The sequence below is a fragment of the Geospiza fortis genome, unplaced genomic scaffold, assembly GCF_000277835.1.
Source record: "Geospiza fortis unplaced genomic scaffold, GeoFor_1.0 scaffold687, whole genome shotgun sequence".
In the NCBI taxonomy this organism is placed as follows: Eukaryota; Metazoa; Chordata; class Aves; order Passeriformes; family Thraupidae; genus Geospiza; species Geospiza fortis.
This window is the reverse complement of record NW_005054647.1, coordinates 206,419-221,326: the sequence shown is the minus strand read 5'-3', so window position 1 is coordinate 221,326 and position 14,908 is coordinate 206,419. Positions and strand designations below refer to the sequence as shown.

The 14,908-nt window shown below is 48.9% G+C and overlaps 1 protein-coding gene across 1 annotated transcript in view; it reads left to right on the top strand.

The window, feature by feature from the left end:
• AAK1 (AP2 associated kinase 1) overlaps positions 1 to 14,908 on the top strand; it is a gene marked incomplete at its 5' end in the record, with an annotated part of 64,656 nt that continues 49,748 nt past the window's right edge. Inside the window, one exon of the mRNA XM_031064878.1 lies at positions 1 to 52. Coding sequence (XP_030920738.1) covers positions 1 to 52 — 52 coding nt within the window. The remainder of the gene's footprint in view (positions 53 to 14,908) is intronic.

Genomic DNA, 14,908 nt, shown 5'->3' with positions numbered 1-14,908 from the left:
GTCTTCAGCATCGGCCGGCACCAGGTCACCGTGGACGAGGTGCTGGCGGAAGGTAAGGTCCCGGTGCCGTTCCGAGCGCTCCATGGATGCTGCTTTTCCTCCCCAAGCTGGGAGGGAGGCCTTGGGCTGTCCCAGGCACCCAGCCTGCTCCTTGACCCCCATATTCCTGAATATTTCATTGTCCTTGGCAGAATTGCAGTCCAGTGGTGTCTGTAAGCTGATGTGTTTGGTCCTCCCATCTGTAAATCCAGTGTGGATTTGGCAGAGTTAGTTGTGGTTTTTTTAATGCTTTAGAAATTGCGAGATTTTCAGAATTGTTTCCCTCTTCTCCCAAACTGGGAGTTAAAAAAAAACAAAAGAAACACCCAAACCAAAATTGTCAAATATTTTGGTGCTGAACAAGGTGCTGTAAATAAAGAAAGCAGTGTCCTTCGCTCTTAAACTTTCTTCTGCTGTTGCCTCCTTTCCCACCTCAAGCAGAGAGGATTAAAACACTGGAGTAAATTCCTTGTAGCTGTGTATGCGCATAGGTAGGCTGAGCAGGACTGGCTGTGACCTGGCATGAGGGATTTCTCTGTGTGTGGGATGTCTGCAAGGCAAAGTGGTGATCCCAATTGCCTTTTTTCTTTCCCCCCTTCCCCCCAAATAAAACATTTAGAGACCTAAAAATGAATCCTAGGGGTTACAGAACTCATGACGGGTGCAGGCCTTGCAGTGCAGCAAGCTGCTGGTGGCATTTGTTTAATTGTAACCAGCTCTGCTGCCTGGACTATCATTTTACATTTCGTTTGTTGGGGCTGTAAGGAGCCTCCTGAATGGCTCTGCCTGGTAACCTTAGCCTCGACCTTCAGAGGGATGTTGGCCTCTTTAGACCTGCTCCTGGTCCCTCCTGCGCAGCATCCTGGGCAGATTTAGTCCAAACTGTTTTGTTTTGATGGCGAGGGAGAGGAGAGCTGCTGGGAGAGAGCTGAGTGGGAGGACCTGTGTTGGCTTTTACAGAAAGAGCCCTAAAATGGAAAAGGGACTCTGTGTACGCTGCCTGTGTTCAGATTTGTAAGAGTTCACCACGGTGTACAAGAAAATAGGTCTGTGCCTGTTTTTCAGACTTGGTTTCTGATGTGTTCTGCTGAGAGGAGCACTGTAACCAAGCTTTTATCTAGCAACTATAGTGATTTTTTTTGCCCTTGAAATTTGCAATATGGGTTTGCCTGGACTGGTATTTCCAAGGCCCTTTTGGCCCTGGAAGCTGAGGACCTACATGAGCTAAACTTGAGAAGCTGTCAGTCTCCCTTTAATGCAGGATGGCCTCATCCTGGTAACATGGGAAGGCAGAGGCTTTTTTTGCTGATGAGTAATGTGCTGGCAGGTTCTGCCCTGGGAAGAGAAGCCGTGTGTCACCGGGCTCTCCTGCTGCTGCAGAGGTGGAGGTGGGAGCACAGATTGCCTGGGAGGGAAGAGCCTCCCTTCCCTGCCTCTCTGTCCTGGGGGAGCTGCTCATTCTGGGGGCTTCTCCCTGCATCTCCTGGTTCCTGTCTGTGGGATGGAGCGTGGCCTGCAGCTCTGGGTTCCTTACATGCAGGCTGAGCACTGTGAAACAGTGAGGCAGAGGCAGTTCTTCTGGTGGAAGGTGCTGCCCAGGTATCTCCTCCCAGTGAGACTCTGCTGTGGGCAGTGTGAAATCCTTGTGTGTGCAGAGCGGAGCCTCCGAGGGGCACGAGCAAGGCGGTGTGTTGGTTTGCAGGTTGTTTGGTTGGTTTTTGTGCTGGGGAGCAGTGTGGCTCAGGAGTGCTGCAGCTCTGGGTGTGCTGGTAAACAGCCTTTTCTCCCTGACTCAGCTGGGGACCTGGGGAGCTCGTGGGCAGCCCAGTCCCTGCACTCCTGACGTCTGAAACTCGGCTGGAAAACCTCTCTGTATCTGCAGCGGTGTTTCAGCAGTGCTGAAGAGGCAACTCCTGGCTATTTCTGCTAAAAGGAAAAGTCCCCTGGGAAGCACTTCGTAGGAGGAGTATCCTGTCTGGGAAGGAAGGACCTCTCATCCCCGTTGCTTTAGGAGGGAGTGGGGAGGGCTGTGTTTAGGTGCAGCCTGTGAAACATGAAAAAAAATGAGCTGTAAAAGTGCCTTAAAAGAGAGAACCAATGAAGTGAAGAATGGTGTGGAGGAGACTTGAGTTGAACCAGAAGTTGTGGAATGGAAGTGTTGGGATTTGGCTCTGCCTGTCCGAGCTGTGCCTGGTCACCCTGAATTCTGCTGAGCAACCCTGCTGGTGAGGAGTGTGCCCTGGCTGCAGCACTGCCTGTGCCAGATGCCAAATGGCTCCATGTGCCTCTGGGCTCTGGTGTAGATCCCCCAAAATACCTCCTGTTAAACCTGCGTGGTTTAACTCTTCCACCCCTGAAAAATAGTTCTGTCTGGATACTTGCCTGCCTGGGCAGGGAGGAACATCCCCTCCTTTTGGAAGGAAGGAGATGGGAATAATGCAGAAGGAATTTGAGGGGTTGGTTGTGGTGTCAGGATATGGTGAATCAGTGGGTTTTTTACAAACAGAATGTTGCAATAGGTGATTCCTACTTGGGTCCTTGTAGCTCTCCTGCTCTAATCCAGATAAAAGCGCAAATAGTCTCTTGAACAATTCCCCCCAAAGTTTGCACAAGGATTATCTGTGGTGGGAGGGCAGTGCTGCTGGCCCAGGTTTAAAGTCACAGAGTGTTGTGACTGGTTTTGGGGTGAGTGGTGTTTCACAGAGCTGCAGTGAACGCCCAGGAGCTCTTGCAGTGTGGGGCTGAGTCAGGCTGCTGTCTTGCTGTTTTCTTTCTGAAAATAAAAAAGTGTTGGACCAAATCAGATAGTGCTCTTTGTTTCTGCCTGTGTGTAGGGGAAAAACCAAAACAGCAGAACCCCACCCCAGAGCCCCATGCTGGAGCTCTGGGGAGGTTGGTGTCCCTCTGATGGGGATCCAAGCAGCAGGAACATCGAGAAGGATGCTGCCATAAATGAGGAATTTGCTGAGGAGTTTGGGAGAGCTGTGTGTGTGTGGCAAAGTACCACAAGGCAGGGTGAGCTAAACCAGGTTGGGGATTGCCCCAGTGTCCCATTTTTGAGGGCCTCTGTGTTTTGTGTGACTCTACTCACAGTGTTGTGAGAGAGTGCTGAGCTGACCCGAGGTGTGTAAACATTGATGGGGCACGTGTTTGAGCAGGGTTTTGTTTGTCTTGCTCTGCTTCTAGCACAAAGTACAGGCTGAGTTTCTGCAGGCCTGTGAAAAGTTACTTTTAAAATGAGTTGTACTTTTTTGAAGGTCTTTTCCCCTTCAAGTGTGTAAGTAAGGGATTCGGGTTTAATAATTGTTGGATATCTCACTGGAGTTTTTCAGGTACATGCCTGTGTGCTGTAGCTAGTGTTGACCTGAAAGCATTTAATGGTTGGTATTACAAACCAGTGCAAAGTCACAGAATCATCCTACGTTTGCCAGCTGTATTTTTTCCTCTGTTTTGAAAAGGAGGACATTGTGGGATCCATCCTGACTTCCCTTAGCAGCCCTGCAGGGCTGTGCATGTGGGAAGCAGCTGGGAGAGGCTGTGAGTGCCCAGCCTGTGCCCTCAGCTGCCCAGGGCTGGCCGGAGTGCAGAGGGTTTCTGCTGACCCCTGCCCTGCTCTCCCTTGGCACCTCCTTCCCCTGCAGCTCATAACACACGTGAGCTTCTTCTGAAATAATCCCACTTTGAAGCAAACCCCATCTGAGGAACGTTTTGCAGATTTATGTGATCCTCAACCTATTTCCAGTGTGGCTGGGTTCAAGACATTGCTTTGAAGTGTATTTTGTGAGTTACTGCTTTCCAGCTTCAGCCAAGGGCCAGCTGCTAATCACCTGACCAGGGACATTTGGATTAGGAATTAAACTGTTTCTCCTCTTGGAATGGGACATGTGATTTTTATTTTTTAATTTTTTTCCCTGTTTCTTGTGAGGCAGAACATGTACTCTGCACTCTGCTCTGCCAGGTAGGATGTTTGATTCCGTGTTCCTGCAGTCTGTTTTTCTGAGAGTAGAAGCCAGGGGAACTTGTGAAGAATCCCACGGGAGTTCTTTGCTAAATGCTGAGGTATCCCAAGTGTTTTGGTGCTTTTAGCAGCACAGCTTTTGCTGGGACAGCATGTGCTGTGTCCCGAGATGTAATCAGGGAGGAAAAGCAGGTGTTAGTGGATTTAAGTGTGTAAGACTGGCCTGGCCTGGCCTGTGGGCTTTGTGCAGCCTGTCACAGAAGGGGTCTGGCTTGTGCCTGTGGGGCTGGTTCCTTATGGAACAGCTGTGGCAGCTGAAAGCTGTTTTAAAGGCAGTTTTTATTCTCTGCCCAGCCAGTCACCATCGCAGGAAGGAACTTCCATGTGAAACCAAGAGAGTTTCTGTTTCAGCACTCCAGCAATGAAGCTGTCAGTATAAGAAAGCCTAGTTTTGGGATTCTGGCTGGGGGTAGTACATGGTTTAACTCCAGCTGGGGTCTTACAGAAGTGTTCCGGTAGTTTTAAAGGAACAGGCTGCTAACCTTGGTTGCGTGTGCATGATGTTTTTATTGTGGCATGGGCCTTCTCCCCTTTGTGCAGGAGCTTGTCAGCAGCTTGAGGAGAGCAGGTGGGAAGTCACAAATGTGCTGAAGACAAGCTGGAATCCGCTCTGGATTTAGCACTTCTTGCCTTCCAAGCTCACCCACCTGCGTTAATCATGGCTAATAAGGGGTCAGCACTGGCTGGGTGCTGCACACTTGTGTTGGGGCTGGGAGCTGCTTCCCTTGAAGGTGACTTTATTTCAGGGTAAATGTTCTGGGCAGGCTGAGGCTGTGCCCGTTGGGAAGGCAGCGTGCCAGCTGCAGGGCTGGTGCTGCTTCTCTGGAAAGTCACAACCAATTTGCCTTCTCTTGTGCTAAGTGTTTACTTGTGTTCTACATGTGGAAGGAGACAGGAAGTCTGAGGAGAACATGCCATAAGCAAAATTGGTTTATGGAGGAGTTATCTTCTGATAACGAGAGGTAACTGAGTAAGTTTCCCAGGAAGGGGTGCTGCCTTCCTTGGATGGGGGAAGCACAGGATGTCCTTGTGGTGGTATCATGCTGGAAACAAACCTCCTTGGATCAGATACTGGCTGCTGTACTTCTTGAGAGTAGGAACAATACTGACAGTGATTTACAAGCACAAGGAAAAGATTTGGAAAGGCTTAAGTGAGACACTGCAAGGTAATTCTCATTTGTGGCTTTTTGTCATTATGGAAACTTTCTCCTTTTGTAGGAGGTCCAGGAATTGCCACTAAATGAAATGAAGGTTATTGTTAGCTGCCCTCAGTGTGATGCAGCAGAGTGAAACAGAGGGGAGCTGCTGCAGCTCCTCTAATGCCAGGAGCTCTCACTACCCAGAGTATCTGAGCCCTGGCACAGCCTGTGGATGTGTCCTTCCACCTCTTTTAGGGCTTCTGGGAACTCCGATAGGGAGGTGAAGCACTGCAGAGCATGTGTGGCCAAGTCAGGAATTGATCTCTGGCCTTCCAGATTGGGTGCTCTAATTGCAGTCTGTGTTTCCTCTCAAGTGCTGCCTCGCTGTGATTTCAGTGAAGCTCTTGGCACACGTGTGATTTGGGTGAAAATTCACACTTGCTCTGTGGCAGAACCCCTGCTGACGCCAGGACCCCGGGCCATGTGTTGCAGGATTGCATTAAAGACATTTTTGGAACAAGATGCTCATAGCATCTGGTTTGCTTCATGATTTTGCAGAAAGAAATTACGTACCAGTGACGGGTGATCTCATAGATTAAAAATAAAAAAAGCCATCAGCAGCTGAGTTCCCTGAGCAGGGATTTGCGTGTGCATCCCCTCACAGCTGAGCTGGAAGCTGCCTGGTGCTGTGATGAGGGCAGGTAGAGCTGATTTCCATTCATGTTAGTCACACACCAGTTTCCCTTCCCATAGGCGTGTGGTAGGGGGCCCCAAAATGCGCCTGTGTGAACTTAGAGCAATCTGACAAGCTGTTCTCGAGGGTGTGAGAGCAAAATGCAAGATCTTCTGAGGCTCCCTAATTGCACAGCTGTTGTTCAGATATCAGGTTGTCTCTCCTTCGGCAAGCAAAATGATGCTTGCAGGGCTGATGTGTGCTTTTGCTGCACAAATGGCAGCAGTGGAATAAACTCAGGCTTGTCTCAAAGATGTGCAGAATGCTCCATGAGGACATGATGTGCCTAGTTCCTGTGGCTGTCACTGAGCATCAGTCTCTCTCCAGGGCACCAGAGCAAGCAGGAGGAGCCCTTGGGTTGGTGTGTTATACATGTTTTTGTGACTTCACTATCCCAGGTTCTGTAGGGGGGCTATTCAGATGTCCATGAGAGGGATGCAAAATGTGGACTTCCAAAGCGGTTTGAAATTCTTAAAAGCAGCACAAGAAATCAGTGCTGATGTGAGAAGCACAGAAATGGAGACCTTGGCCTTCTGTGCCTTCTCTGCATGACCTGCCTGCTAATTCAGCGTTACTTCAGTTACCTGTTGTGACCCTCTGAAGGATTATTGGCTTCTGACTTGGGCCATAAAGACCTGTCGGGCACTGAGCTGCTGCTTGTGAGGAGGGAGCTGGATCCATGGGAAATGCTCCCCTATGGCCACAGGAAGGTTATTTGTGGCTGCTGCTGGCCCAGGGCTCTGCTCTAATGACTCTTCATGACCTGTGGAAGAAGTGTGTAGCACCAGGGGTATGCAGGTGGCTGGTGGCATGAGCAATACCCTGAGATTGTTAAAGAAAACACTCTCTGGAGTTGGAAGGAACTGTGACAGCACCTGTGTGTGTGCAGGGACTCAGTGCTGCCACACTTGCCTTTTCACCCAGCTGATGAGATCCTGCTGGTTCCTGTGTTTGTGGCTTTTATTGGCTGTGTTTGTAAGGAAATGGATAAATGCATCGCAGGGCCCTGATGTGGGGTGGCAAGGGCTGGAGGAGGGACAGTGTGGGAGAGAGGGCAGGACAGGCAGGTCACACTGTCCTGTCATCCTTGGGCACGAATTTCTGGGAAGAACAAACCTGCTGAATGTCAGAGCCTTTCTTTCAGCCTTTACCTGTTGCTTTTGAGTCAGCAGATGTACTTGGATATGTGAACGTGAGTTTGCCCTGCTGTTTCTGTGCTGCATTACCAGTTGCAGTTTGAAGTGCTGAGCTGTTCTGCAGAACACAAAGGCTCTGGGTGTGAGGTGTGCCACAGCCTGTGCCTCTGTGCCTGTCCCCTCTCTGCAGAGCAGACACAAACAGATGGTGCCAGGGAGCCTTATCAAATTATTTCACAAATGAGAAGCTGAAGCCCGTGAAGATGAAGCCATTTGATAAGGGCTGTGTAGCAGAGCAGGGACAGTCTTGTATTAAATGCAAATATAACTCCTTGCCTGGTGTTTTAATCACAGAGTCATTAATATTCATGTCACCATAGTACCCAGGAACTTTTATCATGGGCCAGGGCCCTGTGTCACATAATGCAAATACAGAACAAAGCCTGGCCCTGCTCCTGGGGATTCCTGGCCCTTCCCTTGGTACCAGAGCACACTGATGTGCTGCTGCCTCTCTGCCTGTTCAGAGAGAGGGTGTGAGGAACAGGCAGCTGTGATGGTTGGTACAGCTCATCATGGTGTGAGCGCTGACACACAGGATCTTCTGGAGATCTGCTGTTATTCAGAGAGCACAGAAACACACAGACTCAGCCTTGCTCACCCAGCTTTCAGCAGCACATGAGACAGGATTAAATGTATTGGACTTGTTTAAAAATTAAAATGATGCTGGTTTTGAAGTGGGACAGGTGGTTGTTTTCTACCTTTTGCTGCTGTTTTAAACTTAACAAGGCCTTACACTGTACCTTTGAAAGTTTTTCTGCAACTGATGCGTTTAGTGATATATTTATTATTTAAGTTGGGATATAAATAAGTAAAGCAATGACTTAAGTTCATTTGAACTGATGAATTCAATCCCCAGTGGTTACAGGCTTGGTGAGTAACAGTCACAAGACTGCTGGTTCTGGACCCCAGCAGCTGTTTCCTGTTCCTAGACACCTGACAAATGAACAGACAAATAGTTCATCCCTCTCCTCTTCACCTGTGCATGTGTGGAAAACTCAAACCCTGTTTCATGTAGAGCTGATATTTTTTCCCATTAAATGCTGAATGATGGATCCTTTGTGCTCCTGGCTGTGCCTGGGGGTGCCTGCTGGGATGGTGGATACCTCTCTCCATGCCTGGCATGTACTCAGGAGTTGAAAAGTTCATTGCTGTCTTCAGGGGTGGATCAGCGTCTGCCCTGCAGAGGGATGGGATGTGTCCTTAAGTTGTGTTTTCCTGTTACTCAGGGGGGTGGCACTCTGGCCCAGGGCTGCCTGTAAGCTGTAGTTACACAGGTCACCTGTATTATCTGCCATTCCTGGAAAGGTGAGCCATGGATTCCTGGGGCTGAGGAGAGGAAGCTGGTTGGAGAGAAGCCTCCATGCACTGCTGTGGAGCTCTGGCAGGGTCCTGTTGGCTGTGAGCTCGGGCTCTTCCTGGAACGTGTGGAGTTGTGCTTGTGCTGCCGTGCTCAGGAGCATGTCCGGGTGCTGCCCAAGGAATCAGAATTCCCAAATGCTGGAACCAGAATTCCTGAATGCCTGACTTGTCTGTTGCTGTGAGCTGTCTTAGGATCCTTGCATAATTGCTTCCCAAATGGAGTGTGCTGTTTCCATGACACTTCTCCACAGCCTGCTCTGCCTGGCCCTTGCAAGCCAGCCCAGTTAGTCCCAGCCCTGGCCTTCATCCTGCTTTCTCCCTCCTCTTCACCTCCAGCTACAGCCTGCTGTCTGCTTGACTAGTTGTGCTTTTTTCTCTGCTCTCCTGATGTGATTCACGGCTTCCTTGCCTTTCCAGGGAAGCTCCTGAGCTGCCTGCAGTTGCTGCAGCTTCTTGCTGGCGTTGCAGTTCCAGCCGTGTTCACTCAGCCCGTCATGCTCCACAGCATGTTGATGCCAGTGCTAATTTCACTTGGAGATGAACAAGGGCTCAGATGCTATTAGCAGCTGCTGGGAATAATAGCAGCTGAAATGTGCTTTTTAAAGGGCTGACTGATAACTAAACAAATGATTCTTTTAAATTTTTTTAAGCCGTGAGTTATTCATGACCCATTAATTTTTATTTTTTTTCGGGCTTACAGTGGAAGTTCAGGGACTAAAATTGTTACAATAGAGAGGGACTGAGTCTGCCTTGCCAAGTAATCTATTTGGAGACGGCGTGTCTTGCTGCATAGTAATAAAACCCTGTTCTATCAGCTTTGGTTTGGCAAGTCTGCCTGTCAGGGAGGAATGGAGTGGATGCACAGGGCTGTGCAGCAGAGCACATGCCCAGCAAATCCACCCACGTGAACACCTAAACGTGCTTCCTGCTGTGGCAGCCAAAGCCTCCAGTGAGCTGCTGTTTGTTATGAAATTGCTGTCACAAATACTGCAAATACTGGGAGACTTTAGTGCCCCTGACTTGGGGTGTCTGGGCTGCTCTCGAGTGCCCAGCTCCTGCTGCCCTTGGACTGGAGCTTCTGACAAGAGTGTGGCTTTAATGCACAGCCTGGATCTTGCCCAGTGATTATTTTAGGCTTCTAAAATGCTGCTGCATGGCAAAGATTAATTTCCTTCCCCTCCTTTCTCTGCTGTGTTGTGATTTACAGCTTCCTGTTTGTCCTTCTCCATGGGCCTGGCTGGGAGTTGCAGGAGGATTGTGTGGGGAGTGAGGTCTGTAATGAGTTGGGGTCCTGAAACATGCAAAGAAATGAAGCTGGATGGTTTTAAAGCAGCCCCAGAGAAGTGACAAGAGGCAGTTATGCTTTTCCCATGCTGTCCATGCAGTGAAATGCCTGTAAACTATACAATTATTTTGTGTCTGTTTGTTGTTGTGAGCATCACAGCTGATAGACTGAATGTTCACTCCCAAAACTGGCACAATCCCTAGACAACCAGTCTTGCTCTCCTAAAATCAGGAGAGGCAGAGGCTGTGCTGGTGTTGTGTGGGGTTCCTGGCTGTGTTATTTTGCACAGTTCAGGCACTCCTGGCTGGGGCTGCCACACCAACATTAACCATGGTGACGTCCTGCCTGTTTAAAAGGAGAGGGTGGAGCTTCTAAATCTAAATCTGTCCTGTCGTGGCCTAGATATTGCAGCAGTGACATTAAGCAAGGGCCCTATAATTATGTTGGTAATATTGGATAATCACATTAGGATTCTCAGCTATGGTAAAGCTGTGTGGGGCTGACTGTGGCCCTGCTTTCCCCTGGCTGAGAGTCTGACCCACAAACTCTGTGTGAGCTTAAGCCTTTGTTTCACCTGGGGAGAAGTCCTTTGCTCAGATGTGCTGGATGTTCTGTTAAAGTTTTCCTGGTGGTATTTAAAGCCTAAAGCTTAAGCAGTGCTGGAGCTGGAAGAGCTGCAGCTTTCTGGGGCTGGAGTGAGAAGGGTTTGTGATCAGCAGGGCTTTGCCTGGGCTGTTCTGCTCTCTTGGGAGCAGACCTTTGCCCTGATGATGGGTGCTGTCTGATGGACTCTGGAGGTATCTTTGAAGCTGGTTCTTTAGTTTTTTTCCCTTTTTCTTGCCGCCTCCCACTGAGTCCCAGTTGCATTTTGTGTGGGCCGGTGCTGGGCTTTCCGTGCCTGGAGAGCTCACGCAGCCTGAGGCTGGCTCAGGGATTTCTGCAGGCCAGCCTGAGCCTCCTCTGCTTGCTGCTTCTGTGCAGATGGACTTTGTGCGGGTCAGATTCTTCCCAGCTCGAATGTGAGCTGTGTGGAGAATTTCTGGCTGCTTGAAATGGCGATTATTGGAAGGACAGTGCCCAACTCTGGGAGCTGTGGGGCTGACATGTATTTCTCTTCATGCACTATGAAGCAGTGAGTTGTTGCCTGCCCTGTCAGAGCTGCTGCTTTTGTGAGTGTGGACTGGGTGAGCAAGAATCCACCTCAGTTTCCCAGCTCTCCTTTGCTCTGGCAGCAGGATGAAGGCTGGGAAGCCCCAGCATTTGCTAGGAGAAAACAGGCTGAGCACATTGCTCTGCAGGGAGGGAAGGGGAGCTGGGGATTTGCCCAGCAAAGCTTGAATATTCTTCAAGAATTTGTCCTATGCCAGGAAGATTCTGTCCTTGGCTGGCTTGACACACAACCTGTATCTGTGTCCTTTGTGTTTCTTCCACTAGAAACACAAAATAGCTGCATGTCCTGTCTGTTCACTTTAGCTCTGAGCTCTCCTTTTTACAGTTCAACTGTAAAAAAGCTCAACTTTTTACAGTTGTAACTGTTACAATCTTCTTTAGAGTATGTTCACTATTAAATTCCTGATCTTGTTGCAAAAATACCTTTTTAGCTAATTTTCCATCTGGGGAGATGCAGGATTCAGCTGATTCTCCTGATACTGTGCACGTTTCAGGTTTCCTGTCATGAAATACTAGATGTCTTCTCTGCTTTATCTGGGTGCTATCTATTTTCCCTGCAGTTCTGGAGCTCTGATTGCCTCCTACAGCCAATTAAAATGGTCAGAACAGGGCTGAAATTTGAGTTACTGTGACCATTGCTCCTTACACAGACAAAGCTCTTTCAGCTGGAGTTAGTGGTGTGCCCTTTCGTTTTTGCCCTCAAGATAAAACATAAATGTTCAGACTATTTAATTGGCGGTTGATGTTTCAAGATCTGATTTGATAAGTTTCCCAGAGCAGTTCTATCTCCACTCCAGGATGAAACCTTTTAAAGTGCTGTTTAGGGGCATGGAAACAGCCCAAAGGAGCAGATGAAGCCACAGCTGAAAGCTCAGTGAACCACCCAGATTTTTGTTTGGTTTTAGTGTGTTTAACTCCCTGCTCAGGTGAGTATGGTGAGGTCAGGCACTGAGAGCTCCTTGAAATTCTGCTCTGGGAGATGCTGGGACAGGCCTGAAGCAGTCCCTTCACCTTGGCACTGTTATGCTTAAATAAGTCAAGGGACTTAATACAACAAAAACCAACTAAGTAAAGCTTGTTATTTCCTTTGAGGTAGAAAATCTGGGCTGAGAGAGGCCCTGTTTAATTTAGTGTTATTATCTGCTCTTCTCAGCTGGGCAGGACATGAGGATTTGTTTTGTTCTCGTTCAGAGCTGGGCTCTGGTTTGTAACACACATGTACACAAACACATGCACTGTTTACAGACATTTGGGTGAGGTAAGACCAGGAGATCCACGTTCAGGCCCTCTTGGAGCAGAGCCTGCTGCTGCTGTTGTGTGTGTGGTGTGTCCTGAGTGTCACCTCTGTCCCCAGTGCCTCCTTCAGACGGTTGTGCAGGTACCCCTGACCCCCGTGGCTGACACACCCTGTCAGTGCTTTGTGCTTCAGCGTGCTGACTGTTGACACAGTTACCCCAGGTGCAGAAAATCCTGCTTTTTTAGCCTGGGTTATGGGGAGCAAACACTGGTTTTGTCCGTGTACTCCTGAGAGGTGATGCAAGCCTGTGCCTTGGGACAGACTGTGTGTTTCTGTGCCTGCAGCTTGGGGGTGAGTAACCTTCACTTATATGGCTATAAAATGGCATGTACATACCCTACTGTAAGCAGAGGATTGTGGAATTGGGTGGCAGAGTGAGTCACAGGCACTAATTAAATTCCAAACCCCAAGTGTCGTGTCTCTCCAACATGTAGTACTAAAACAACAAAATGCAGACACAAAGGAGAACATTAGTACGAGCACACTGCTTTGAGTCCTTCCAGCCTTGTGGTGCTGGATCATCTGGGGAAGAGTGGAGAGCATCCTTCCTTCCAGGAGGAAAGATGGGTTACAGCTGCACTGGCCTGTAGGGGAAAAACTTGGGGTTGAAATCCAGAGGAGATTTTGGTCCTGGGGGTGACAGGGTGACAACAGCCAGGAACACCCAGGAATAAATCGCTGCAGAGCACGTGGGGAGTGTGAACAGAGTGGTGAAAGAACAGCTCAGAAAAGGTGCTGGGAGGGACTGTGGGCAGCGCCAGTGCTGCCAGAGAGAGGCTGGGTCAGGTGAAATCCTTTGTGGCAGTGCTGGGAAACCTCTGCAGGTGTTCATTCCTGTTGGTAACCCGTTCTGCCACAGCCAAGGTGTCAGTCCATCCTGTTGGGATGACTTGTTGCTGTCTCTTGGCAGGAGGTGCTGTGGTTTGGGGGCTCAGCTCTGGGCTGGGACCCCCTGGAGGTGCAGGTTTTGCTTTCTGCAGCCAGGCTGCAGAGCTCCTGTGGGAGAGGAGGTCTGGGTGGGCAGGGCCTGTAGCTCACCCTGCTGCTCTCAGTGGTGTTGGCAAACTGACCCAAACGTTCTCCGCTCAAGTTCCAAGTTTTTTGCCCTTTCCTGTTAATCACAGGTTTTCCCATCCCAGTAACATCCTTTTTAACACCCTGGCTGGAAGAACAGAGAAATTACTTGCAAATTGCTTGTGTTTCTGACTGTCTCCATCCAAAGGAAGGGGGAGCAGAGATAATGTTCCAGGTTGAACTCAGTAAATCATGGATTGTACCAGTGTTGTCTTCACTTCCTTTGGTATTTTCATGATCTTGGATATTACAGTCCTAAGTCTGCCTCATTACTGTGCCTTCTGAATTATGCCTCAAATGACTTTCAAAACAAAATGAGGCAGTTGTATTTTTCTAAAGATGTTAATGCCGACACACCGTGACTTGAAAGATGTTGCAGATGCTTCATAAAGCAGAAAAAGCAGTGTGCAGTGATCCTGTTCATTCCAACCCCTCGTTATGTATCACACAGAACACTTCACAGTGCTGCCTCTGGTTTGTGGGCACATTTAGTAATAACAAGGAATAATGCTGTAACAGAAAGCTTAATTTGGAGTCAAATATCCAGTCCTGGAAACAAAGAGCTCAGAAGTGGCATAAAAACGGGGAAAATGGGATTTGAAATGGTGTGTTTTCAGCAGGTATGTGCAGCAATACCCTCCTGCTGGGCAGTGGAAGAGTGGAATAAAGGCAGCAGAAAGAATACATTGGTGCAGATTAATAGCCACAAAAATAGCACTGTAATCCTAATGCAAATCATGGGGAGCTATTATTGAAATAAAAAGCCCATATTAAAATAGAGCAGCAAATATTTACTTGTGTGGAGGGTCACAGCAGAGCGTGGCACGAGGCAGGATCAGTGGGGCTGTTTCCCTTGGCTCTCCTCCCTGCACTGCTGGGTTTGTGGGACTGTGGTGCTTTTTGTAGGGACTGCTGGGAGTTTCCTTGAGACTTCTGCGGGGGTCCCAGTGCCACTTCAGCAGTCACAGGAAGGTTTTTGGGGTCTCTGCAGCTCAGCTGCTCAGAGCATCCCAGGGCACATGGGTCTCTAGAAAAGATACCCAAAAACATTGGTGCTTTAGGATCAAGAATCACATCACAGAATGGTTTGGGTTGAAAGGAGTGACTATTGTGTATACTCAACTTGGGGAAAAACTTTTATTTTCTTTTTTTTTTTAATGACTGTATGTTGCTCTAGTTAGAGGAGCCAGAGGTGCAGGATGGCTTCCTCAGGACAGCAGCAGAGAGAAAATGGTTCTGGTGCTGCCAGGTGCTGATGTCCAGTGATGGGTGATGTGCAGCGTCTGTGTGACAGCTGCTTGTGGCTGTGGCTGGGGGAAAACCACATTGCTGTGTGTTGTAGTAAAGCTTTGGGAATGGTGAGCTGGAAACACCCCGTGCAAGGGAGTCACTGTGGTTTTCCTGCAGCTGGAGCACAGCATCCCGACTGTGGGGGAAAAAACAAAACCTGAGCGAGCCTGCCCTTGTACTTAGGAAGGTAAGTGCTAAGGAAGTTCTTCTGGCTGGTGAGATAAGGCCAAATATGACATAATTCTTGATGGATAAGGATCAGTGAGTATTGGAATTGTGCAAATGGAGTGGCTTTGTGCCTGGTTCGT